This window comes from Pagrus pagrus (genome assembly GCF_965226575.1).
Source record: "Pagrus pagrus genome assembly, chromosome: 22".
NCBI classification, from domain to species: Eukaryota; Metazoa; Chordata; class Actinopteri; order Spariformes; family Sparidae; genus Pagrus; species Pagrus pagrus.
The window spans coordinates 9,486,242-9,509,641 of NC_140204.1; the positions used below are offsets into that span (position 1 = coordinate 9,486,242).

The 23,400-nt window shown below is 42.9% G+C and overlaps 1 protein-coding gene across 1 annotated transcript in view; it reads right to left on the minus strand.

Annotated features, from left to right (window-relative positions):
• The window catches only part of dennd4c (DENN/MADD domain containing 4C), a 30,745-nt gene that overhangs the window by 6,868 nt on the left and 477 nt on the right, over positions 1-23,400 (minus strand). The window contains exons 2-17 of the mRNA XM_084344159.1: positions 12,504-12,814; positions 9,203-9,455; positions 9,041-9,110; positions 7,419-7,588; positions 7,024-7,265; positions 6,819-6,885; positions 6,358-6,416; positions 5,234-5,378; positions 3,349-3,524; positions 3,072-3,172; positions 1,940-2,164; positions 1,301-1,446; positions 1,034-1,072; positions 603-733; positions 391-523; positions 99-305 (exon numbers count right to left, since the gene is read on the minus strand). Coding sequence (XP_084200285.1) covers positions 99-305; positions 391-523; positions 603-733; positions 1,034-1,072; positions 1,301-1,446; positions 1,940-2,164; positions 3,072-3,172; positions 3,349-3,524; positions 5,234-5,378; positions 6,358-6,416; positions 6,819-6,885; positions 7,024-7,265; positions 7,419-7,588; positions 9,041-9,110; positions 9,203-9,455; positions 12,504-12,802 — 2,463 coding nt within the window. The 5' untranslated portion in view covers positions 12,803-12,814. The remainder of the gene's footprint in view (positions 1-98; positions 306-390; positions 524-602; positions 734-1,033; positions 1,073-1,300; positions 1,447-1,939; positions 2,165-3,071; positions 3,173-3,348; positions 3,525-5,233; positions 5,379-6,357; positions 6,417-6,818; positions 6,886-7,023; positions 7,266-7,418; positions 7,589-9,040; positions 9,111-9,202; positions 9,456-12,503; positions 12,815-23,400) is intronic.

Below are 23,400 nucleotides of genomic sequence, written 5' to 3' on the forward strand. Positions count from 1 at the left end.
AGAGGTCAAGAAAACATCAAGCATCGATAAGAGTTTCAAACCATGAGAGAAAGACGCAGACACACAGAAATATAAATCAACAAATGTCAAAACTGTACCTCATCCAGCACCTCCACCTCAGTGGTCCTCATCTTCAGGAGGACGTTGTACGCCTGCTGCATGGCCCGGCTTTTTGACTTGGCCAATCGCACGCCTGCTGGCAGGCAGATGAACCACAGGCTGTAGCAGTGACTGAACAGACACCGGGCCCACAGGGGAGGGTTGGGGTAAAAGCGCTTTGCCATCTTGTATGCTAGCTTGATCTCCTGTTGGATCGGGGCAGACATTTAAAGCGTTAACAGGGTATTGCTGCTGCTTACGCTGAATGCGACTGTGTGTTTATCTACGCACCTGCTTCGTCCTCTTCGCCAGCAGTGCAGGGCTGCTGGACAGACTGGCCCCCGCTGCTCTGCTGCTAAGTGCAGGCCTTAACTCCCGAGGACGGTCGAACAGCTCTACATGCAGCCTTGGGAAACTTTTATAGCTGGAGGATGAGAAATATGATTGTTTAATTTTATTGTTAATCTAATAAAGATTCAATAAAGCAGAGCTGAAACACGTACGTGTATTTAGGGGCAGGTTCGGGTCCGTCGTCAACTGGAGGTTCAGGGGGCATGACGAAGACCGTGTGCTCGCTCTTCTGGGACTCGTCCAGCTCTAACAGCCTCGTGTCCTCCGATGACTCACCCTCAACCTGTAGTCATGATTACATCCAGAGCCTTAATAATACTGACAACTATAACTGCACTCTGCAGGCCATTCCTGTCTGCAAGCATATTGCATTCTATTATGCTTTTCCGATTAGGCAGTCAAACACGCGTATTTGATTGTGGTTAGGATTTAAGGACAGAAGAAAAGCAGGAAATGTTCATGCTCCTTGGTGAGAACATTAATCAAAAGGTTGAGAAAGGTTCAGTTATTTACCTTTTCATGTTAGTCACAAACATAACAAAGAGAAGGTGCGGGGAAATCTGATTACAGTGTAAGTGATTACCTTGGTGCCCTTGTCGGTGATTTTATCAGAGGGAAAAAGCTGTAAGAAGAGGAAAGAGAGCAAAGGGAACAGAATGAATCAGAGGAAATTTTGGCTTCCTTGCCTTCCCAGCGGACGGATGTTATTTTGCCAATGAAACAACATGAAACAAAGGCTCATTCATGGAAGGAACCCTCAGGTGGAAGAGGAAAAACAAAACAGCATAACACCAGTGTGCGGCGCCGTGTGCGTATCTGAGAGCCGGCCCGACGCTGGGCTGGTAATCACCTTCTCGACGCAATCGTCAAAAAAGGCGAGGCCGGTGTCTTTGTCGCTGACGAAGGTGCACTCCTCGATGAAGCGGATGAATATCTGGGTCTTGGTGAGCTGGGAGTAGAACTTCTGGTGGGCGCGGTCTCTGCTTTTGAGAAACCCTGCAGGAAGTCGAGGAGAGATTGTGGTGTCACTTCTCAAATGTAAATGAAATTCACATTTCCACAAGTCATTCTTCAGTCATACACTTGAATACGACTAAAATATGCTTCATTTCTTTCCCTCTATCTGCATCTGAAACTGATCTGGAACAGTGAAGTGAAGCTAAATGGAGGTGTGAACCAATTTCCCAGCAACATCCATTTTTGAAGTCTTATTATAGCAATGAAAGGTGATTGATTTGGAAAAACACTTAGGTTGAGTAATAGTGGAGATGCTCCTTGAAATAGAAATGCCAATAAAATTAAACATTAGCTAAAGCTTTCTAAATTAAGGCTGTAAATTATGCACAAGTTACAACAGTCTGATGCTGCCCGTAAACAAAACCATCACCAACATGTCGATTTTCATGATTTTACACATCATCCACACGAGCAGCTTCATTTTCCTCTTGTTCCACACGTTCAAAAAGGGAGCTTCAAATCTCTCGTTCACCTTGCAGGTCGTAGAGGGAGTCTGCGGCCGTGGCCTTCTCAGAGGGTGCCTGGGTGATGGGTTTGAGGTAGGAGCGGTAGCCCTTCAGGATGGAGGCCATGAAGCGAAGGAAGGTCTCCTGGATTTCCATCTCCAGGGACGTCTTCTTCTTGTGCCAGGTGAAGTCCGCCTCGATGGGGGTCATGTCCACTGCCGAGCTTTCCTGGGACGTTTGACGGACTGAAACTGAAATACAAGAAGTTTGGGACAGTTTAGATAAAACATTATTGGACAAGTCATAATAATAACAACAGAAATGTTTTTTTTATCAAAATGATTAAAATGGAGTTTACAAAGCTTTTCAATGCTTTATACTTTTCTTTTACCTTTAATAAGTTAACCTGCCAACGTTGTTAGCTTGCTAGCTAAAATGCTTTGGCTACTTTATGAAGTGATGCTACAGCAGTTTGCTGTAAAGTGTATGAATGATTAGCTGCAGCTGAAAAGTAGCTAGCTGCTCAGTGCGATTAGCCAACAGTGTTTTCATTTAAGCTAGCTAACCACACAGTTCTCTTGAGTATTTCACTTAAAACACAGTAAAATACATTCATTTATTAACTGAATGGTGGCTCCAAGCTCCCAGTTATGACCGCTAACCGCACGGCTAACTGAACAAACTAGCTAATGGCAGCTACAGCTAGCAGCAGTGAACAGTTATTCAAGCTGCCCCTATTTGTTTTGAGTATGAATTGACAGATGGCCAATTTTGACATATTGCACCTTTAACTGGACCTACTTTATCTGATTATGCTGTCATGTTTTGTTCTTTATGATGAAATGATTTGCATTTACTTGAAGTTTTATAAGTTTATTATGTCTTTTTGCCCTTCATTTTAATTTATTGCCCATCAATGACTGATGTTTTTAACTAAATTCACTTGTCTGATATTCTTTGATTGCAGTTTGACAGTTTTTGGGCACCATATATAACTAACCAGGGTGAACAAAATAAACATGGACATAGAATATTATGTATTCTAATATAATATCGTAATCAACTTGAGACTGTGATAAAGATTCAGCTCTTTGGTCATTTTTCACATCATAGTTTATGGTGTTGTATCAATTGTCTGAAGTCAGATGCTGTTCGTACCACTGGCCAGCTGGTGGTGCAAGCTGCTCAGCGAGTTCATCAGAGTCTTGCAGGGCTTCTTTGGGAGGTTCTTCCAGTTGTTGTGTCTCTTTTCGTCTGACCTGCGACGCACAATACCACAAACGCAGTTAGCGGGAAGTAACAGGAGAGCTGCATAAAAATAACATGCCGATTCCTCTTGGTCTAACAAATGCATTGACAGCTGTTCTTTAACTATGAGAGCTGTAAATATAGAGCACAAATAAGGCAGAGACATGGGTATCAAAGCACAGCATACAGGTAGATAGTGTTGGTGTCCAGATCCACACAGACAACATCTGGCGGGGGGTCGTAAAGGTCAAAGTAGCGGGAGTCCACACCCACTATAAATGGACAAGGAGCGTTGAGGACGCCTGCTAGAGAGAGCGGACACAGGGGGATGTAGGGACACTGCCACTGGAAGGGAAAGATCATCTGAGGAGAGACACGAGAGAGGGGAATGATTACTACAACCAGTCTCGCAATAAACAGCCTTTTTGTTTGTTTGTCTTTGCATTAATTCAAATGTGGACAAATGTAGAGAGTCTCTATTGCGTAACACACGATGCTCTTATTTATTGTAATCGGTTTATTGTGACACTTGAAATGCATTTGTGGGACTTTTGAGGATTGAGACATCCTGTGCATTCAAAGAGGCATCGTCGGCGAAGTTGAATTATGTTCACTGAGCTGGAGAATCAACAATCACAGTGACAAGAGGACAAAGGTCAGATACATGGAGGAGCGGCGATATTTTAAAAATATCATCTATAATGTAATAATGATGATTTAAGCAGAACATTGACTTATGTTGAGACATAATGATCGAGCAGATAACAACAATGGGATGACTGTGTAACTAAAATGGCAAAAGGTCAATCTCCGTGCCATTTGCAATCTTATCAAATAGAGGAAGAGTATTTTACTAGGCTAGCTTTGGTAACTCATTCATGGAGGGGGATGACTTAGCCTGCGTTTATGTTACAGAGAATCTGAAGGCAGATATCTCAGAGTATCATCTTGTATAAGTCTTTTTATCCGCTCAATGCAAAGATGTCATATACTTTATGGTCTGTAATTCATTTAAGCTTTACTATGCCTTGTCGTCTGCATAGTAAAAGGTTACCTAATGCTCACTTCGCTGAGTCATGACAGTGATTTCTGAAGAAATGACATTATGCGTGTGGAACTAATCACGTTACTGTTGCACATTTAAAAACCCTGTTCCTCTTCTCGCTGCTTGTTGTACTGTGCTCGTACAGTAGGTCACAGCCGTCTACCTGACTGTCCCTCACCTCACCGCTGTCAAACACACTGCAAGTCAAGCAAGGATAATTAACAGTCGTGATGATTGAAGCCCTGCGCAGTTCAACCATGTTTATGTGCTCTCTGGAATGCCTTTAAGGCGTCTGATCAAATCGATCACGCGTCAAAGGAATTTAACATATGTATGATTTAGTATGGCTGCCAGACTGTGCAGTTCAGATGAGGTAGTGCTCTTAATGTCACGAGACGTGTTAGGCAGGGTGGCAACACATTTTAATCAGAAGAGAGAAATCTTCATTAACTGATTCTTTTATGTTTAAACAAACTAAATAAACAAACTCGCTTTCTTTTGAATAGTCTGAGTTTCAATTTCTTCTCCAAAACTACATCGTGCCCCTTTAATTTGTATCTCAGCGACTTGCCCGAGCAGCTGATTACGAAACAACCTCTGTGTTTGTTCATCTCATAATTAATGTTTGTATGTTTACAGATGGTTTGGTTGTATTTGTCTCCACACAGAGCTGGTTAACTCTGTCAAGAATGATTTCATCATAATTACACATATATGGGGTTATAAAATTACTGTTTATATTACGTGCAGTAAGGAGTTGGGGTTTTGGCCCCTTATCTTATAAATGACTTTATGCACATTAGAGATAAACTAATAACTATTAATATGGTCGGTATAGTGAAGATCTGGCTGTTTATGGCTTAATGTGTACTTGTCAGATATGATGTAGCTATAAAAGGCCAATAATGGTGATAATAATGAGATTAATGTCATGTTTAAATATTTAACTTATTTATTATATATCACCATGACCCAAAAATTAAGTAAACTAAAAAATAAAAGCAACAGATGTTGCAAAAACTCTTACAGCCACCACAGCCTCGGCCACTCCGGTGAGCACGGCGGGCCGGAGCGAGTGCAGCAGGATCTTGTTCTCCAGCAGGACAAAGTGCAGCAGTGTGGCACAGTTCTCCGAGCCCAGATTCATCAGCAGAGTCCCGTAGTCTGCCCCGCTGATGGAGGGGGAGGAGGGAGAGCACAGAGGATGTGAGCGAGGTGATGAGTTCAGAAAACAAAACAGAAAGCGAGAGAGGAGACATCAGGGAAATGAGAAACAAGGCAATCCTCCTCTAAACAACAGCAATTTTAAACTTAAACTTCTGTTTATACACGTCTTAAAAATTAACACCCTAACCTCACTACCTCACCCTAACACACTATCGCCTTATAATATTAATGCAGTGCAACAACTCTGCAAGACATACTCGCTTTGTGAGGTTTAAAATGGAAACCGTCTGTTGGCAGTCCTATCTAAAAGGTAGCAAAAAAATTAAAATAAAATAAAAATCTAACATTTGCTGGTTCCAGCGTCTTAAATGTGAGGATTTGTTGATTTTCTTTGTCAAATATGACAGAAAAAGGAAAGTCTTTGGGTTTTGTGCCTCATGACGCACTATGTAACTTGTTTTAAAAGGTGCTACTTGATAAAATGTTACTGCGGCAACAGTAGTGGGTCACATTAGCTGGAGCACCAATTAGCGTTTTGTGTTAGCTTTAACAAGCTCGGCCTGGCAGTCATCCCTTTTGAGAGTTTTCGACGTAACATGAGGAAACAAAGGGTGCTGAGAGTTGAAGTGCTCCTATCGATTGCAAAATTATGCAACACAGCAGAGGAAAGAAAATCTAAAAAATGATGATGCCCGAGGCTGTTTGCAGTGTGAGGATTTGACCCGGAAAGAACAAACATGAATGAATGAACAATACGCTGGTCTTTTTCTTTCAGCCTGCTCGGCTGTTTTTCTTTTCAACAAAGCACTCAACATATACTGACAAGGCAGCTGCGTTCAGTTTGAAGTGCAAACAAAAACTGTCAAAGTATAGAGAAGAAACTAAAACACCCACCCCCCTTGTTTGAAAAAGGATTTCAGCAAAGGAATTCAACATGTTATTTTCTGCGAAATTACTACGTTTAGCATTGCAAAGCCCAATTACCTGAGGGGTAAGGGTGTACACACAGGCTGGGAGAGGATTAAGGTGTCATGTGCCGAGAGCTGAAAGGAAAAATACAATGTTCATTATATGAAACTAACAAAAACACAATGGTACACATGTTAAAGGTGCACTACGTAGGTTTGGGGAAGACATTTTAATCAGAAGAGAAGGATCTTCATTGACTGAATAAACTGAATAAACAAACTGACCTTAAAGGACGACACAGTTTCATACTGTTTTACTTTGTTTATATGTGGCGGACCCTGCCACCTTTCTAGCTTCTAACAGTGTTACAGCTTATTTTCCTCTGAGATCAGCTTGTTTATTCAGTTATGGAAATGTTTAATATGTAAATATTAAAATACTGAGTTTGCATTTCTTTCTCCAAAACTACATAGTGCCCCTTTAAATTTGAATCTGGATTGACAAAATTGACAAGAGACTAAAAAAAGACATGTCACCTGGACTAATATTCTTGGCCTTTGGGGGGAAGGAAATGACACATTGTGCATGAAGTGTGAGATGTGCCTGTTGAGAGAACAAAATGTGCTAATTAGCCTTCAAAATCTTTCAAACATATTCAGTAACTGAGCTTTGAGATCTGTAGGTACTTCGCATAATCATCCCCAACAAATGATTTGAAAGTATTTGTGAGTGGGTTCCTACTTTTCAATAGGCAGTGGGTGCGGGCCTGAGACGGACAGCTTGTAGAGGAACATCAGGAACTTGCGGAAGGACTCGAAGAAGGGCCAGCGGGAGAGCAGGCAGATGCATTTATTGGTGTTCACAGGCCGGTTGGGGATCATCTTCTTCTCCACCGTGCTGAGCACGCCCAGCTGGATCTTCTGCTTCTCGCTCAACAGATCCACTGAATATGGCTCGTAGAACTGGATGGCTGATCCGTACACCTGCAAACACAGACAGACAGTCATTTCATCATATTGCAACTTTTTGGCTTCCCAAGCCCAGTTGATGATGTCACATGGTCTTTTTCTCAGAGAAACAATCTCATTCCTTCGCTTTACATCAGTGACAGCTTGGTGTTGGTTGCTGCGTCTCACCTTTTCACCAGAAGAGATGGTTAAGACAAATGTGGAGAAGACGGGCAGAGGATCACGTGTGTGCGGTGCCCAACACTCGATCTTGGCACCCATGGGCAAACAAAACAGAGGGACAGATTCTGACAGAGGGAAAGACTCATAATCCTCCTGTGGGTAACGAAAGATGAGACCTGGAGAATGGAGAACAAAAGAAATAGTTATATACACAAGTGTTGTTACGGTTTAGTAGTAAAGTAGTGTCATAAATCAATACATCCCAAAGCTAGACTGGATACTAAAGTAGCTCAAACTTCCAGAGAGACTTCAAATCTTGTTTCATTTCTCTGCAAGGATCAAACAAAAGAGGCTCTAAGAAACGGGACATCAGCACTTTTTAGTTCTAAAGAAAAGGAGCAATCATTCAATATAATGCGGTTTCATTTTCAGGAAACGGCTGTCCTGCTCCTCACTGTGTCTTGTTGTTTGGTGAGATGCCTTTCAGACAAGACACATTTTTATACAAGCATGCACACACACAAACATTCAGACACACACAAGTAATGGGCGTGGCAGGAAGTGCCGTTGTCTGCGATGAATAAACAGCCGCCTCGCAGGAAAAAGGCCAGCCAAAAAGATAAAGCCAGCATGTGTGTCTGCATGGGTGTGTGTCTGCATGGGTGTGTGTGTGTGCACATTCATACGACACTGATTCTACGTGCGTTGCACAATGAATTGCTCCAAAGGCCGCACTGTTAATGAAACATTCAGTCAGTGAAAATGTCACACAACAACTTCAGAAACAGCAGCTGCAATAAGCGAGAACAATCTACAGCGAGATCACAGATACACACTGACGGTGCCGCTCGCTCGAGCTTTGAGACAGAAATATAACAGAGGCTGATACTATCAATAGGTCACATCATCAAACAGGGCTGCAGACAAAGTCTTTCTACGTGGAGGAGGTTATGAATTCACCCGTGTCTGTGCCATTCTAGTAATTCTTGCAAAACATTTTTAAAAACAATTGTTATCATATATGGAAGCTGTGAAAACGTGGCATGACTTATTTACTTCATAATAGTGACTCAGCATCTCATAATATCGTCTAAAACTTTGATATTCCATGAAGATTTTTAATTTCAATCACTTTGTTTTTCTGTTCCTGCTCTTCCTGATTATTATGGTCTCTTGGCTTCAGACTAGGGCTGTTAATGATTAACCATTAATCGATTAATCGCTGTTCAGATTTCAACCGAATAAAAACATATGAACCAAACTGAATCAGAGACGCACAAATACATCCAAAAAGTACCTTATTACAAATTACAGATACTTGCTTATTTAAGATATCAAAATAAAATACTACATGCTGGTATGAGCCTTATTTATCTATTTATTATTTTAAAAAATACAAAAATACATTCTATACAAGCTGTTATTATTATATTTAAGCCATTTAGTAGCCTCAATATAGCTTGGATTTTTTGTACCAGTTGTTGAACAGCTTCTTTTAACCCTTAATGTAGCCTACTCTGACCACTGGCCTTTGGGAACGCATGTTTTCACTCATAAATTAAAAACAAACTTAACTCTAATGACACTTCTAACGTACAACACTCATAAAACATCTGACTTTTACTCACCGGCTTTGTAACTGATAGAATTGGACGCAGATACTGATTTCTTGTAACACAGGAACACATTGGAGCCCCACTGAAAGGTTTAAAACAGATTTTTTTTACAAATTTGTTCTCCAAATACTGATGCTGCAACAGCGCTAGCTAAAGAATAAAAATCAGACTCACCATGCCAATGTTGAGGTTCTTGTCCACCTTGCAGAAGGTGTGTGGCGGCGTCTCGCCCTTGCTGGTGATGATGACGCAGATGTCCGTCACTGCAAGGGAGTTCTGGGGCTGGACGGGCGGCGCTCGGCGGAAGGTGATGAAGATGCGCTGCGAGGTGGCGGAGCTGTTGTTGACGTTGGCGCAGCGGCCGTACGGCGTGGCCTGGATGACCTCGCAGCCCTGGATCAGACGCTCCTTTCCCTCATACAGCACACTGATAAACACGACAAACGGCAAGAAGAGAGAAGTTAAGATGCAACCGGAGCGTAAGTGTGTACAGCTGCTTTTTGGTGATAGCAAATGTGATCGAAATGGTGTGAAAATTAAGATGATAGATAATGAGTGCAATGACTCATGTCAACATAGACTGTATGACAAAGCTCTCAGAGATAATTAGGTGTCTCAGATAAGAGTGCTGTCCTGGAAGCAGTTTTGCTGTCGGGCATGGCTTTCGTTAGACAAGCGTCGCTGCCAAAAGGCAAATAACTCACATTCTGATGATGCAACAGTTTATACTGCAAAAGCATAAGGACGTACAAGTTTGAATGCTAACAACAAATCAGGCGGCAAGAACGACAGAAGAATGTCAAACAGAAAGATCTCTGAATTTCTGTGTGGTGACGAAGGAAAACAACATATAGCGGATGTTTTCTGTTGCCGTGGCTTTCCCCAACACGCTCCTGAGTAATGAGGTAAACAGTGTGAAGCAAAGGCTTCCAGAGGATCCTACAGAGCAGAGTTGACCCCAATTACAAGTACAAGTTTGATCCATTGTGAGTATGGAAATATTGATTAGTGCAGCTTTAAGTCCTCCAAGCTGTCATAACATTTTATTCACAGGGAAAGGCAAGCTCAAGCTCACGTTTGTTTTTACCTGGCTCCTGTTAAAGGAAACTTTTTTAAATTCAATTTCTAATTTACAGCAGTAAGGCAAAAAAAAAAGGGTGCAGGGCCTTAGAAACCTATCACCCGACACTCACGCTGGTTTAGTAAAAAGTGCATTCTTGGGAAACAGTAAGCAAGAGGCTGCACTGTGGCTCCAGGGTGAGGATAATCTCTGCCTCTCCTGTTTAACAGAGAGGATCAGTGTGTGGTCACTACCGCTGACTTTCTTCTCAAAGCTCTGGTTTCCCTTTGAGTCTCGCTGGGAAAGCCTGTCTTCAGAGGCTGCCGTGATTCAGACATATTTACCAGCTGACTCATTCAAATCCCAGACAGTCGGGGAGGCTTGGATATCAAATCGTATCCAATTTAGTACAAAACAAACACTTTGAAAACGTTTTTAGCCTGCTTTCCTTATCACTCCTGCTGTGGATTATCACACAGCAAAAAGCTGCAGACGGAAGCAATCAGTGCCCACTGTGTTGGATTTCTCTGCATGACTGTGTGGCTTCTATGGTAGCATGCTCCATGTCCTCCCCTTTCCATCTGGACAATGCAATGTGGGAGGCCTAACGCTGTGATTGCTGCCCTCTTTAAACTAAGACAGAACCAGTCTTTGCACACATTTTTTTTTTAAAATCTTGTGCAGGCTACAGGGCAGCCAAGGCAGATATAACAGTCCCGAAACACTCCAGTTATTCTGAAAAGAGTGCAGGACGAACCTAAAGAGGCCAGGAGGACAGTTGCCAGCAAATTCTCATTTAGGCAACAAAAAACAGAGCCCTAATGGGCACAGTGAGTCGTGACGCTGTGGAGCCCTGGGCTGGGAATGCTGGCTTCACTGACAGAGGGAAGGATGGATTATTTACAGGTCGCTAGCTTTTCATTTATTCTATAGGTGGATGAAGGCAGGCAGGTGGGAACAGAAGGAAGGAGGAAGAGACATGTTGCAACATAATATCCAAAAATATTCACAGACCTTGTGTGTTGTAGCTCTACCAAAACAGAACCATCAGGAAGTGAACCGATGCTATAATGCATCTACTTGTAGCATTTTTAACACACACAATCACGTCTAGCATACCACTTATTAATAATGGACCACACGGTCATGAATTTTACATTAGTAAATATCATCCCAGAAAAGAAGCTTGTGAAATCTGTTCATCATCTCATTAAACTGCATGACTGTGACTCGACATGACTCTTCAACTTCTTTAAATTGAGTTTGCTTCTAGTTTTCTCTACCCCATATGCCTGTGAGCAGGATTGCAGGATTGTGCAATCTCTCAGAGGAAACAAGACTTGACATACGATCTTGTTTAAAGCTACATTTCGCAGAAGGTAATCGCACGAATAAGACGTGAAATGATCGTCGCAGAAGACGCGGAAAGCCGTCGATGTGTTGCAATCTTTGTACAGCAACACCTGTTTTAATGTAAGACCTGAATCTTTCTGTGCTGTCTCTTGTAACTGGAAACTCCAGTTTGTTAGTGGGGGAAACAAAGAGGCTTTAGACAAAGACCGAGGTGTGTGGAGAAGTGAAACACCTCAGGCAGTTGCATCATGACTGCATCCATAGTGCCAGTTCATTCAGGACAGGAAAGTTAAGAGACACAAAGCTCTGGTGATGAAATGTAGGTCACATCTTTGGCTACCCTGCCGAAGAAGTAAAAGCAGCGTTACCTTTTCGGCTTGCTGGGATGGATTAAGTGAGTTATAATGGAGTTCCCTCTTTGAGGATAATAGGAGGAAGCAGGAAAACTGTATCAATAGATGTGAGCCAAGAGGTGTGGCTGAGAGGGAGAACTCCATGACGCAACAGGGGCGAGCGAATGAAGTCGTCAACACACCTACTTCCCCTCACCATGGAAAACTTACATTAAATACGACACTGGAGAGAAACACCTTTCAAAACAATACAGAAATGTAATATATCACAATAGGCTTTAGAAAGGGTACAAGCTAAGTGTCCCAGTGTGATAGTGAGCCAACTTGCACAACACCAGGACTCTGAATGTGACGCAGCTAAATGGAATGCAGCCATTAATAATTTGTTTTTTTAACACGCACGCTTTTCATACCGCGATACGTCAGAATGGCTTCAATGAAAAGGGACTCTTGATGATGCATGTTACTGAAATATTTATACATGTGAAGGCCTGTCTGCATGCTAGCTAGCAGGTCACTTTGGGGATCTTTAATCATATCTGTGATTGCTTTCACTCCTCGAAGGCTTCTTCCAACCTGTTTTCATCACAACAACACACTGCCGTCCACTTCTCTATATACAATCCATGCAAAAAATGAGTCTCTGGCCATTGCAGGCATACGAATACACCAGATAACCAACACTGACATAAACAAACTGCTGACTCACCCGATGTCAATGAGAGGGGGCTTCCCTCGACCCCTCCTGTAGCACAGAAACAGCTCAGGGCTCTTAAGACTGCCATGATTAAGGTTCGCTGGCTGGCCACTGTAGGTGCTGTCGATGCAAGTGAAGCCCTCGGGCACCGTTTCTCCCGCCGACCTGTTGATGACGGCCAAGTCAGTAATGGGCGCTTTGGGCCCGCTGGACTTGGTTTCCGACAGATCCTGCTCGAGGGGCGTGGACTTGTCGGTCAGCCCGGCCACCACAAAGTAGTCGGTCACGCGGTGACCCTTGTCCTCGATCATGGCTGGACGTACCTGGAAGGAAGAAAAATAGTCAGTTCGTTTGCCTTATGAACCCTCCTGTACCACGTTTGTAGAGGACTCGACTGTGGTTAAACTACTGCTCCACACATGCATGCTGCTTTTACACATCACCTCGGGACAGTGGGATGGATTACACATGCAAGCATACACAGAATGCTAAGTTATACTCTGGCTGAGGCAATAAAAGGATCCTTTAAGACTGCTGCGCCACAACGAGGCAAACAAACCGGGGGAAACACAAGGGCTAATGAAGGGACTGGATTTGTTGACATTCACAAACACTCTTGTCATTGTAGATCACCGCACCGCTCCAATTATGTCGAGAGAGTTAAAGCTCTGACGGCCACAGAGAGCCAAGGGAGAGCAGCGGGGCCTGGAGGAATGCTCAGAAATGTCACTGTGAGTGTAAATCAAGCAGACACCAAAGTCTATAAAACACTGAAACGCACAAATATGGTCGCAAGTGACAGAAAAATATGAGGTGAGACCCGGTTAAGCATGTCTGCTGTGATTATTTATTGAATAATTGGGAGGAATTTCTTAAGTAAAAGCTTGAGTTTCTATTCTTCAAGTTATGTTTCAGTAATGACAGTAGCCGTTAGTGACTCAGTTGACAGTTACAATTCAACCAAGCCATGTGTTGCAGTGTCAAGCACATTGCTTCATCATAAAATAACCGAGAAGAAGAAGGAGAAACTTAAAGCCAGAACGGCCATGTTGGCTTCAAAGGACTGTTGGGACCTACACAGGAAGTTCAATTTTTCCAGCGGTGAGTCAGCTGTGGCAGGAGGAGGAAAAAACGAAGCCTCACAGCGAGCACAGACCGCTCTGGATTTCATGACGCAGACTAATTCAGTCCACTGGGGTTATTTAATTTCTATTATGGACTTTTGACTCAACAAATGCCATCAAGACACAGTTAGGGGTATCTTTAAAGGCAGGTTGAAGAACGTCTAAAGGAATATATGTGAAGCTGAATCTAGCAGGGTGAGACAGGAGTGCACGCTAACGTCTACAGTGCAGGACATCCGTTTGCTTGTGCTGTGAAAGGAGTGGCAGGAGGCAGACTGACCTGCCTGGAGGAAAAATGTTTGGCCACAGCACACAGCAAACAGCTGACGCAGACTTCGAGGCTGTTTTTCTTTCCCCCCGTCTATCAACTATACAGCATGCAGTCTTGGACAACAATGGTATGACGTGTAAAAAATGGTCAAATTAATGTTTCATTCTTTTGGCTGTTATATAAACCCTATCTGATTGATCGAGTGACAAATCTAGCACTGTTTTGAGTTTTAAACTTGGCATTTTGCCCATGTGAACAGGCCAAATTTGATTTGTTTCAATTCGACTTCCAGCCTTATGGTCCAGGTAGCTTTGAAGAGTTGTAGCTGGATAACTGCCCAGAATATGACCCATTTCTTCATTATTTTAAAAACAACGTCTGGAAAAAAACACAAATGACAGAGCAGAGAGTGGCACTGTATCAACACAAGCCTGTTTTAAGTCATCACGTCTCTTGGGTAGGATAAAACTTCGAAAAACAGCAATAAAAGTGCATCAGTGAAGATGGGATTAATTAGCGGGCCACTCTCACAACTCTTGGAGCTGTTGACGTGATGATGATGTTGATGGAAAAGCCCATATGAGGACAGAGTAGAGCTCACAGGTAAGGCGAGGAAGAGAAGCATCAAACAGGAACAGCCAAGTGTTTTGTGTGATCTTATTTTACTTCTTTACCATCCGTACAAATTCACTTTATGAAACTTGTGTCCCGAGTTGTTTTTCTAAGTAAAATTGCTTAAAAAAAAAAAAAAAGGCCCAAATGATTCCAGATGCAGTAACACAATGAACAATATCGTTAAATGTTAAAAACACAGACGCTCGTTTCGACTGAATTCAGCTCTTATTTTATTATGATGCACAACAACAATTAGGAGACATGAAGCTGTTTAAGGACTTATTGCTCTGAGGAGAATTACTGCACTGTATCCATGGTTACATCTCACTGGTCAAAACCCTATTCAGTCTTCAGACTACATTTGCTTTATAACAAACCACACTGGGCTCTCACCAAAGGCTGGCCAGTAAATGTCCTCCAGTGGTCTAACCAGAGACTGGATTGTCCTACTGTTTGTGTGTGTGGACTAATGTCTGTTTATGGCTTAAACAAAGGCTGATATTAGCGATTATTATACTATTTTGTTATAGTATATTGAAATTAGTATGAAATCAATACATTATTTCTTTCATTTAATATATTAAAGTCACACACATGAGCTGAAGCACCAGCATATAAGCTAACAACTGCACTTGCAGTTTATTAAACAACATCAACGCATTTCTTTCATAAATATCAGGCTGTTCAGCTGCTAGATGCTATTTACTTTGTCTATGTTTGGTGCTGGGCAGGCAGCTTAGAGTAGGTTTTTATTTAACACAACAAAATCGACATAATTAGAAGTGAAACTGAACTAAAGCAGTTAAGTTGTGGACCAGAAAACCAAAACATTGAGCCGAGTCAGGCGTGGGTCTCACTTTTATGACTCATCAGCCCCGGATATAGAGACATGAGTATTACATTACAAATGATTGATAACCAGTTACTAGTTACTAGGCAAGTTCACACACATCACAAAGGAAAAGTTTACCTAAGGTGGGATTTCAAGTGAGATTTCAAGGATAGATGCGGCAGGCAAGAAATGGATATGTGAAGTTATGTTGAAATAATGTCCTTGTATTTTACAGGTATTGAGGTATCACAGCTTATTTATTTGAAAACATCGCCCTGAAATAAATGATCAATGTTAGGATGGACAGGCCCTAGTGCGTGTCAAAGTGGCTCCCACATTAATGACCGAAGGTTTCCCAGCAGAACGTTACACTGTAACGAGATAATCAATCTTATTCACTTGGCATGTTTGTGGTTTGAATGTTGGTGGTTCATCTGTGTATAGGAAACCTCAGGCCTTGGTGTCTTCAAATGCTCAATAATAAATGACTCTTTAGGTCTATTAAGGCTCATTTTAAGCCTGATCCTCCTGTAGAAGCAGGTCAGTAAAGGACTGTCTGTGGGTGCAGCACCTGCCTTTCTCATTCAAACAAACAAAAAAAAAAAAGTTTTGCAAGCGTCTGCTCTGCTGAGCAACATGCATACTTTAACCTTTGTCACAAACATTAGCCTCTACAATTCGTCTGCTCTCTGAAAAGGTACTGTTGGTATGAAAACATCGAGGCCGTGAGTCACACAGCTTCCCGACAGCAGGGGCACACATCGCCACAATGTGCCACAGCAGAGAACAAAGTCATGCTAACAGAAAAAAAAAAAAGAAAAGTAAACACTATCCTGGGCGACCAGGAGATTTGTTCGGTCCTGATTGGGCTTTGAATGCTGCCCTACAATTGTTCACCATGCCGGTGAATCAACATGTACTTCACAGAGTGCCTTTTATTTGATAATAACGAGGACTTGTTTTTTATGTGATTAGATCATTCTGCTTTTTGAAAAAACAGCTCAATTATTTCAAAATGCTGCACTGACCTAGAAACTAGGCTACCTGTACCACCAACGCAGATGTTATCTTCAACTATACACAACCACAGACACCTGCTTTTGTGTGTAAACCCAACCCAAGAACAAAATCAACATCCTTCTTAGCAGGAAGAAGAATTTCACTGAGTTCTGTCAGAATATTGTGAGGCTTAGTGAAGTAAACAGTCAACTGTGATAACTGTACGTCTCTTAGCATGTATGATGTATCGATATTTCAGGGACTTCCCATGAACGCCAAAAAGAGGGGTGTTACTGTCTTATTATTTCCGGTTTTAAAATAAAAAACGGGGTCGACTGTTACTGATACACGTTGGATTAGTCAGTCACGCTCACTAAAAACCCCACGACTCCCTCAAACACACCGCCGACGTTAGCTGTGCACATGGTTTGTGACAGTCCCCGCAACCTCAACGACAACCACACAAATATCTCTTTGTGACAGCCCCTGATAGACAAACATCAGCGCTGCCATGGCAACCGAGCCCCAACAATGCCAGGCCGCGCGACCGTGAGCCGCGACTTGTGTTACTCTAGCTGAGGAAATCGATCCCCGAGTTTTTCAAGGGTACGTTTAATATAGCTGACATGTTCTCTGTAGTGTGCTGCTGTCAGCCGCCGTCTCTGTTTTAGATGTAAAATGGCTTGTTTTATTGTCCACTTTTATGTCTGGCGAGCAAATAAAACGTGGTAGAGGCCATAAAGGCAGATGGCGTTGACAAGGGGATTAGACTAAAAGCTTTAGAGCTATTGTAAACATAAATGAACGTAATATTGAGGATTTTTTGCTCTTCTTGTTCTGCACTTGTGACAGCACGCAGTGGTGGAAAACTTTTAAGCCTCGAGGCAAAAAATTGTGCAGCTTCTTGGTAAAACAAGTCAAACTGACAGACATACGGGTCCATTAAATTTCCACTGTATTAAGTCCTGCATTGTAACCTGAGCCCCCGCCTCTAAAGGTTGTGCTCTGCCCCTCCCTTCCCATGTGAAAACCTGTTCCTCTGTTACTCCTGAGCCCCAATGATCGAGTGTCACGCTCTTTGTCTGGGTTGCACTCACAGAGTAGGGTCACCACAAACCATGACAGCAGTATTTTGACCAGTTACTCACTATGAGACTGGTCTCTCGCTTCCTTGTAGCCATTAATTCTTAAAGCCTAACCCTTAATGTGGAGAGTGCCCTGCACACTTTAATGTATAATACACACAGCAGGTACTGTGTACACTGTTTATTCACCCGATTTAATTAATTTATTCATGAAATTCTTACATATTGGATAAGTTTTTTCGCCCAAAGAGGTCACCTTATGTTCTCGGATGTTATGATGGGCATTTTTAACAGTTTTGATTGTGACAGTTGGCAGCATTAATTTATTCTCTTCATATTTCTGCTCGTGTTAGGCCACTGGGGACATTTAATTTCAGGTATTTAATCTGGTGAGTAAACAAAAACAGACTTTCCTGCCTGGTTATTTTTAATGATATTGATGACCACTTCTGGCCCAAACCCTGGCCTCAACCCCTTTGGACCAGGTCTGCAACTAATGATTATTTATAATCAATTAACTGGGTTTGGGTTTAATTAAAACCCAAACAATCGTCAATGCATCATAGACTAAATAAAAGCAGAAATACCTCACGTGCAAGAAGCTGGAAACAGCAAGTGTTTGACAGCTTTGGTTGAAAAATGACTGAAATGATTAATCGATTATCAAAACAGCAACTTAGTTTCTTTGATCGACAAATCGATATCAACTTATTGTTGCAGCTCTACTTTGGACGTGACTGATGCTTCAAAATTAGCACAGTTTGCACAAGCGGCAAGTTGTGTAAGATTTCCTTCCATGAAAAAATATGATGATATGCCAAATGAAAGCATTTCTGAGTATCCTAACTTATTCTGACAATAACAACTTATGGCATGATTCGGTGACGATGCCAGAAGCCCCTGAATAAAAGCGAGTGAAAGCCAAAGTTTGCAACTGCCCACAATGCACAACAGGCTTAGCTGATGTGATGGGACCACTCTTCACTTTTTATTCAGTTCATTTCAAATGTATTTTTCAGACTTTTGGAGGCCAGTCCGTGTTATCTCTTGTTAGTCGTCATTACCAGCTGTGGGAAAGAAATGCACAAGCACTTGTAAGTAACCTTATCTGATGGTTCAAGCTGCTCTGTGATCATTTACACAAAGGCATGCAGTGGAGGGAAATCTATCCAGATTTTTTTGATAAGAAAACACACTTTTGGGAGGTGTAATGCAATACAAAAAGGTGTAATGAATCACTGCCTCCAGCACAATGGCCTATTCATTTTGTAGTCGGTACCTAGAAGTACAGAGGAATATATTAACATTTCAGATCAGGAAAGAAAGCAAAAGGAGTAATCACCTGAGGTAAATTTGTGACATTAAGGGCATTTTATGTTTGACGGTTTAACCGGAGATTAAACATTACATCTATGATCACTCCTACTCCCTCCCCTGAGTGGATCATTCCTCGAGGCCCATGGTTTCCCTGCACTGGAAAGACTCGTTCCTTGGCGGTGGCACTGGTCTTAACTTGCTTGCGAATGTGCCAAAAAGGTTGCAGCCCAACAGCCCCCGAGGGCAGAAGAAAACCCTCTAGCTTCTAGCTGCCATAAATAAAACCAGGGAGGTCCTAATCCTCGTGTGCACCAAACCTAATGTTTGTTCACTTTTAGCACTTGCGGTGTTAACGGCATTCACCTGGCTGGCCCCTTCACATCCAAGCTTCCAAACTGAAATCCAAGAGCGACTGAAGGATGAAGAAAATGAGACGGAGACAGACATAGAAACAGAGATTTCTCTATTTAAGTACACAGAGTGGAACCCCTTACTCCATCCCCCCATCGTCTGCCCCACAATGATCTCATCCCTTTCACACAAAAGAGCCTGGAGGCTTGTTCCCCTGGGGTGAAAGAGCCTGCCTGCGTGTGCGCGCATGCACAAGTCCGTGTGTTTGTGACTGAGCGTAATGCTGGACAACAGACAGGGTTGTGTCTGTCTCGTTTATTTCGGCAGATGCACTCACAGCTTGTCTGAAACAGCAGCTGAGCATGACGTGCACAATTGTCATGTACTACTGAACCTCGGACACAGCAAATGGGAATAAAAAGCAGAGTGTGTACAGATGCAGTAACTGTGCAAGGGAACGGGCCGACCCTTGCTTATAAATTATAGGACAGGCTTGTCTGTGATACCCACCCCTCTATTGTGACACGTATGCAGGCTTCTGTGCAAGTGCTACTTATTCATCCTCATGCAACAAGGCTGCTGATGTGCACTTAAAATCATTCCTGAAAGCTCAGCTAAACAAAAATGAGTCAAAATGAAATTGTGACAAAAGAAAAGGTCATTTTACATCAGCTGTGTTAGCCTCCGACACATTATCTTTTCAGCTACGGTGGCATACACTGAGCCGCCATGTGTCGGCTCCTGTGGCCACCTCAAGTGCCACTCTGTAGCTCTGGGCTTTGGAGGATCGGAGGAGCAAAGTGGCCCTCCCTGCCACCTGTCATCACAGCGTGCTGTCGGCAGTGAAGGCCAGACTGAGCGCAAGGTGCCAATGAGGTGCCGAAAACTTTATTTTACAAGGCGGTTAGTGCAGAAAAACCAAGGCTCTCGGCTTCTTTTTTCGCATGGGTTTTGAGAGGATGGACTCAAATTAAAGCCAGTCGAGTTGCTGTCTGATTGAATTCATATGTTGCGAGCTACAGTGTGTGCTTGCTCATAGCTGGCTTTTAAACTTTGCTCTGCAAATACCTCTCCCTGCTAATTAATCTTAACAGCCTGCTGTGATGAGACTACCAGCATGACACGGTGGAATGAGCCACATCAGATACAGAAAATAAGTCATAGTACTGACAAAAACATGCACAAATGTGCTTGAAAAACACAGAATTGTCCAATATTTGCTTTTCAGAGTGTGTGAAAAGTGAAGCATTCAGAGTCTATCTGCTCTCTGGCTCCAGATAAGCTGGTGTTATAGCCTGGCAGTATCATATGCATATGCTAACAACATCTCTCTCACTTGGCACGGCCCGAACAAAAGCAAAAGAACGACTGTGAACTCTGCTCCTCACTTGTGTTTGTTTTTGCGCTATGCTGATTTTTTTATCACGTGGCAATATGTAAAATCCATTTTCATTTAGGGAGGAGAGCCATCAACATATTGTAAGAATAGGTATCTGACTCCCAAACAGAGCAACATCACCATCAACTAATATCAGATAATGTTTGTTGTTTTCTCTACAGACCATTTCATTTTTTTTCTGTTGAGCAGAGGCTGTTCTAATCAATGACAAATCAATTTTTTAGGGATTCACAATGGATTTTTCTCATCCGATATGAAATACCGGTAAGTACCTGCTACCCTATCCCCGAGCCCTGAGAAGCTGTAACCAGCACGTTTGGTCTTCTGACTTGATAATAAATAATTATTAAAACTGACTCACCACGCATTTCAGCACTATAACAGACATCAATTGTAACCTATAACAGAGGGCTCAACCCAAACAGTCTGTTCCCCTCAAGTATTTTATCTCTGTAAATCTTTGTCGTTGCAACAGCAATCCGACGGCACTGGATCCCTGTTTAATGTTTTGTCAAGATAACATCAAAGCTACCGGTAGCAACCAGTGACTAGGCCCAATCAGGGGAGAGGTGGCACAAATTCAACAACTACAGCTGAAAATTTCCACTTCTTCTCGCTGCCTCACTGTGAGCTCTGTAGTCACACTCTTCAAAGACCTGGAGCACATGATTCAAGGGGCAGGTGTGCCTGAAAGAGAAAGCGACAGACTCTCGAGGGTTTGCTGAACTTTGTCAAATAACAACTTTCCCCTGCACAGGCAGCACACGTGACGAAAAGGTTAGACAAGGACAGGGATTTTAAATCCAGTCAAATTATTTAAAGGTTGTTGTCAAAAACGATGAGAAGCGGCGAAGCTAGGCTCAGCAGAAACGTCACAAGACTGCCTCCCTCCTGGAGCGTGACAGCCCGGCGGACAGAGAGCATTCTTTCCACTCTGAGGAGAAGGGAGAGAGGGCAAACTCATTGCCCTTACTAACTAGCTGGGCCTATACCAGCTTAGACCCAGGCTGAGTGAAAACTAAGGGGACGGCTAAAACACTACTGGCACATCACACCAAAGTACAAGGGTCAGGGGAAGGAAATAGGTTACCTGAGAGGGTTCTTGGCTGGATTACAAGATCTGTGTTGTTGCTCTTTGGCTGGAAACGACTATCTGGAGTTAATATGTCTTAAGAGGTGCAAACAGGCAGCTTAACAAAATTGCATCGAGGTGTTTCAGGTGAACACTGGCCTAGCAAGCCCAAGGTTGTGCGTCGTCTGTAGTCTCAGTTTAAGATCTGCAGTTATTTCTGGCTTATAATGTTGGAGCACAATGCTACAAAGAAAACATTAACAGTAACAGCAATGGTGAGAAAGATGATCAGGGTTGTTGAAGTGTCCTTGAGCCGAGCAACGACTGCCGACTAGCTTTGGGGATGCTTTTATGCCGCTGTTAATCATCCGAGAGCTCTTTAAGCAGGAAAATGTCCTTTGCACGAGTAAGCTAATAACTAGAAAAAGACTTAATAGGAAGATGATGTCAACTAAAATGTGAGTTGAAGTGTAAAAAGCGCCGTTTTAAATAATCCTTTCTTAATGCAATACTTCATGCTAACGTCACTCAAAGGGTCAGGTGTATGCTCTGCTGCAGTTGACACAAAAGTTACGGTGTAGGTGATGAATTGACCACGTGCCCGTTAAAGGGGAAGAAATAAACGGCTGAAAGTCAGTTGAAGTGTTGGCTGAAGTGCAAGCACTGAAAGCAGTTAGGGTGAGCTGTGTAGGAACAGTGGAAGGTGTGGGTGTCGAAAAAAAAGTGTTTTGTTGTTCGGAAAATGAAGAACTGTGACCTGAAAGTGACCGGAGTGAAGTGCTAAAAAGAGTCGAAGACTCAGAGGAGCTTCAAACTTTGAAAGGAGTTGAAATGTCGGTCAAAGACAAAGTTGCTCTTGTGAAACACTGCTCTCACTGTTCGACAGAATGAGCTACTGGCTTTGCTCACACTCATCAAAAACCCAATTTGACTTTTGCCTAGGCAACCAGCAAGTCCTTCCACAGCCTGTAACTACTCCCTTGGCCAATCTACTTCCTTTCCTTGGTCACCTGACAGAGCCTTTGGACGACCAGCGGTGGTGACAAAGTGCAAGTTCAATGTACACAAAGCCAGAGTGCAGCCGTGACCTACTTATACCTGCTGCCTGTGGCAGTTAGTAGGAGGCAACTCCCCTTTTCCAGCCGCTGTCAGGCCAAGCCAAGGTCAAGGCAGAGATTTTTCTTCAGCGTTTCCACGTGTCAGTGGCTCAGCTCTCTGATGCAATTCTGCAACAGCAATTTCCACGATTCACTCCCTCCACGAGTCTCAAGTTTTCTGTCACAATCAGACTTTCCTGCTGCCATGTCAGGTGAAAAAACTATCAAATCAAACAAACACAAGAGGAAGTGCTATCCTCGGCTCTGCTGGGACTTGTGCCACGGCTGTCATAACAGGAACATCACATGCACGCCATGAATCACCAAAACGGTGATGGGAAGCTGGAGCTGGGACTGCTGCTGCTGCTGCTGCCCTTAAGGGTTGGACGGACTCACTGCCGGCTGGCAAGCCATCAAGTGCTGAGGCATAGATATGCGAGCAGCACCTTGGCGTTGCGTTCAATGGCACTGAGCACAGAAAAACCAACAGAGGCATCTTACACAACTCTGGGGTTAGGGTCACACAAATGCAGCCATGGATGAAAGCAAAGCACATGTCCAAAAGGAAGTCAGGTTAACAGTTCCTTATTTCTATTTTTGTTTTGTTAATATATCTCTTTGATTTCAAGTTGGAAACTCAGATGTGAGTTGAGGCTGAGGGCAAACACCTGCAAGGTTAGGGCAGGCTCCAGGAGAGCCAGGTTATCTGGCGTCAAGGAGGGCAGTGCTGGAGGAGGAGGAGGAGGA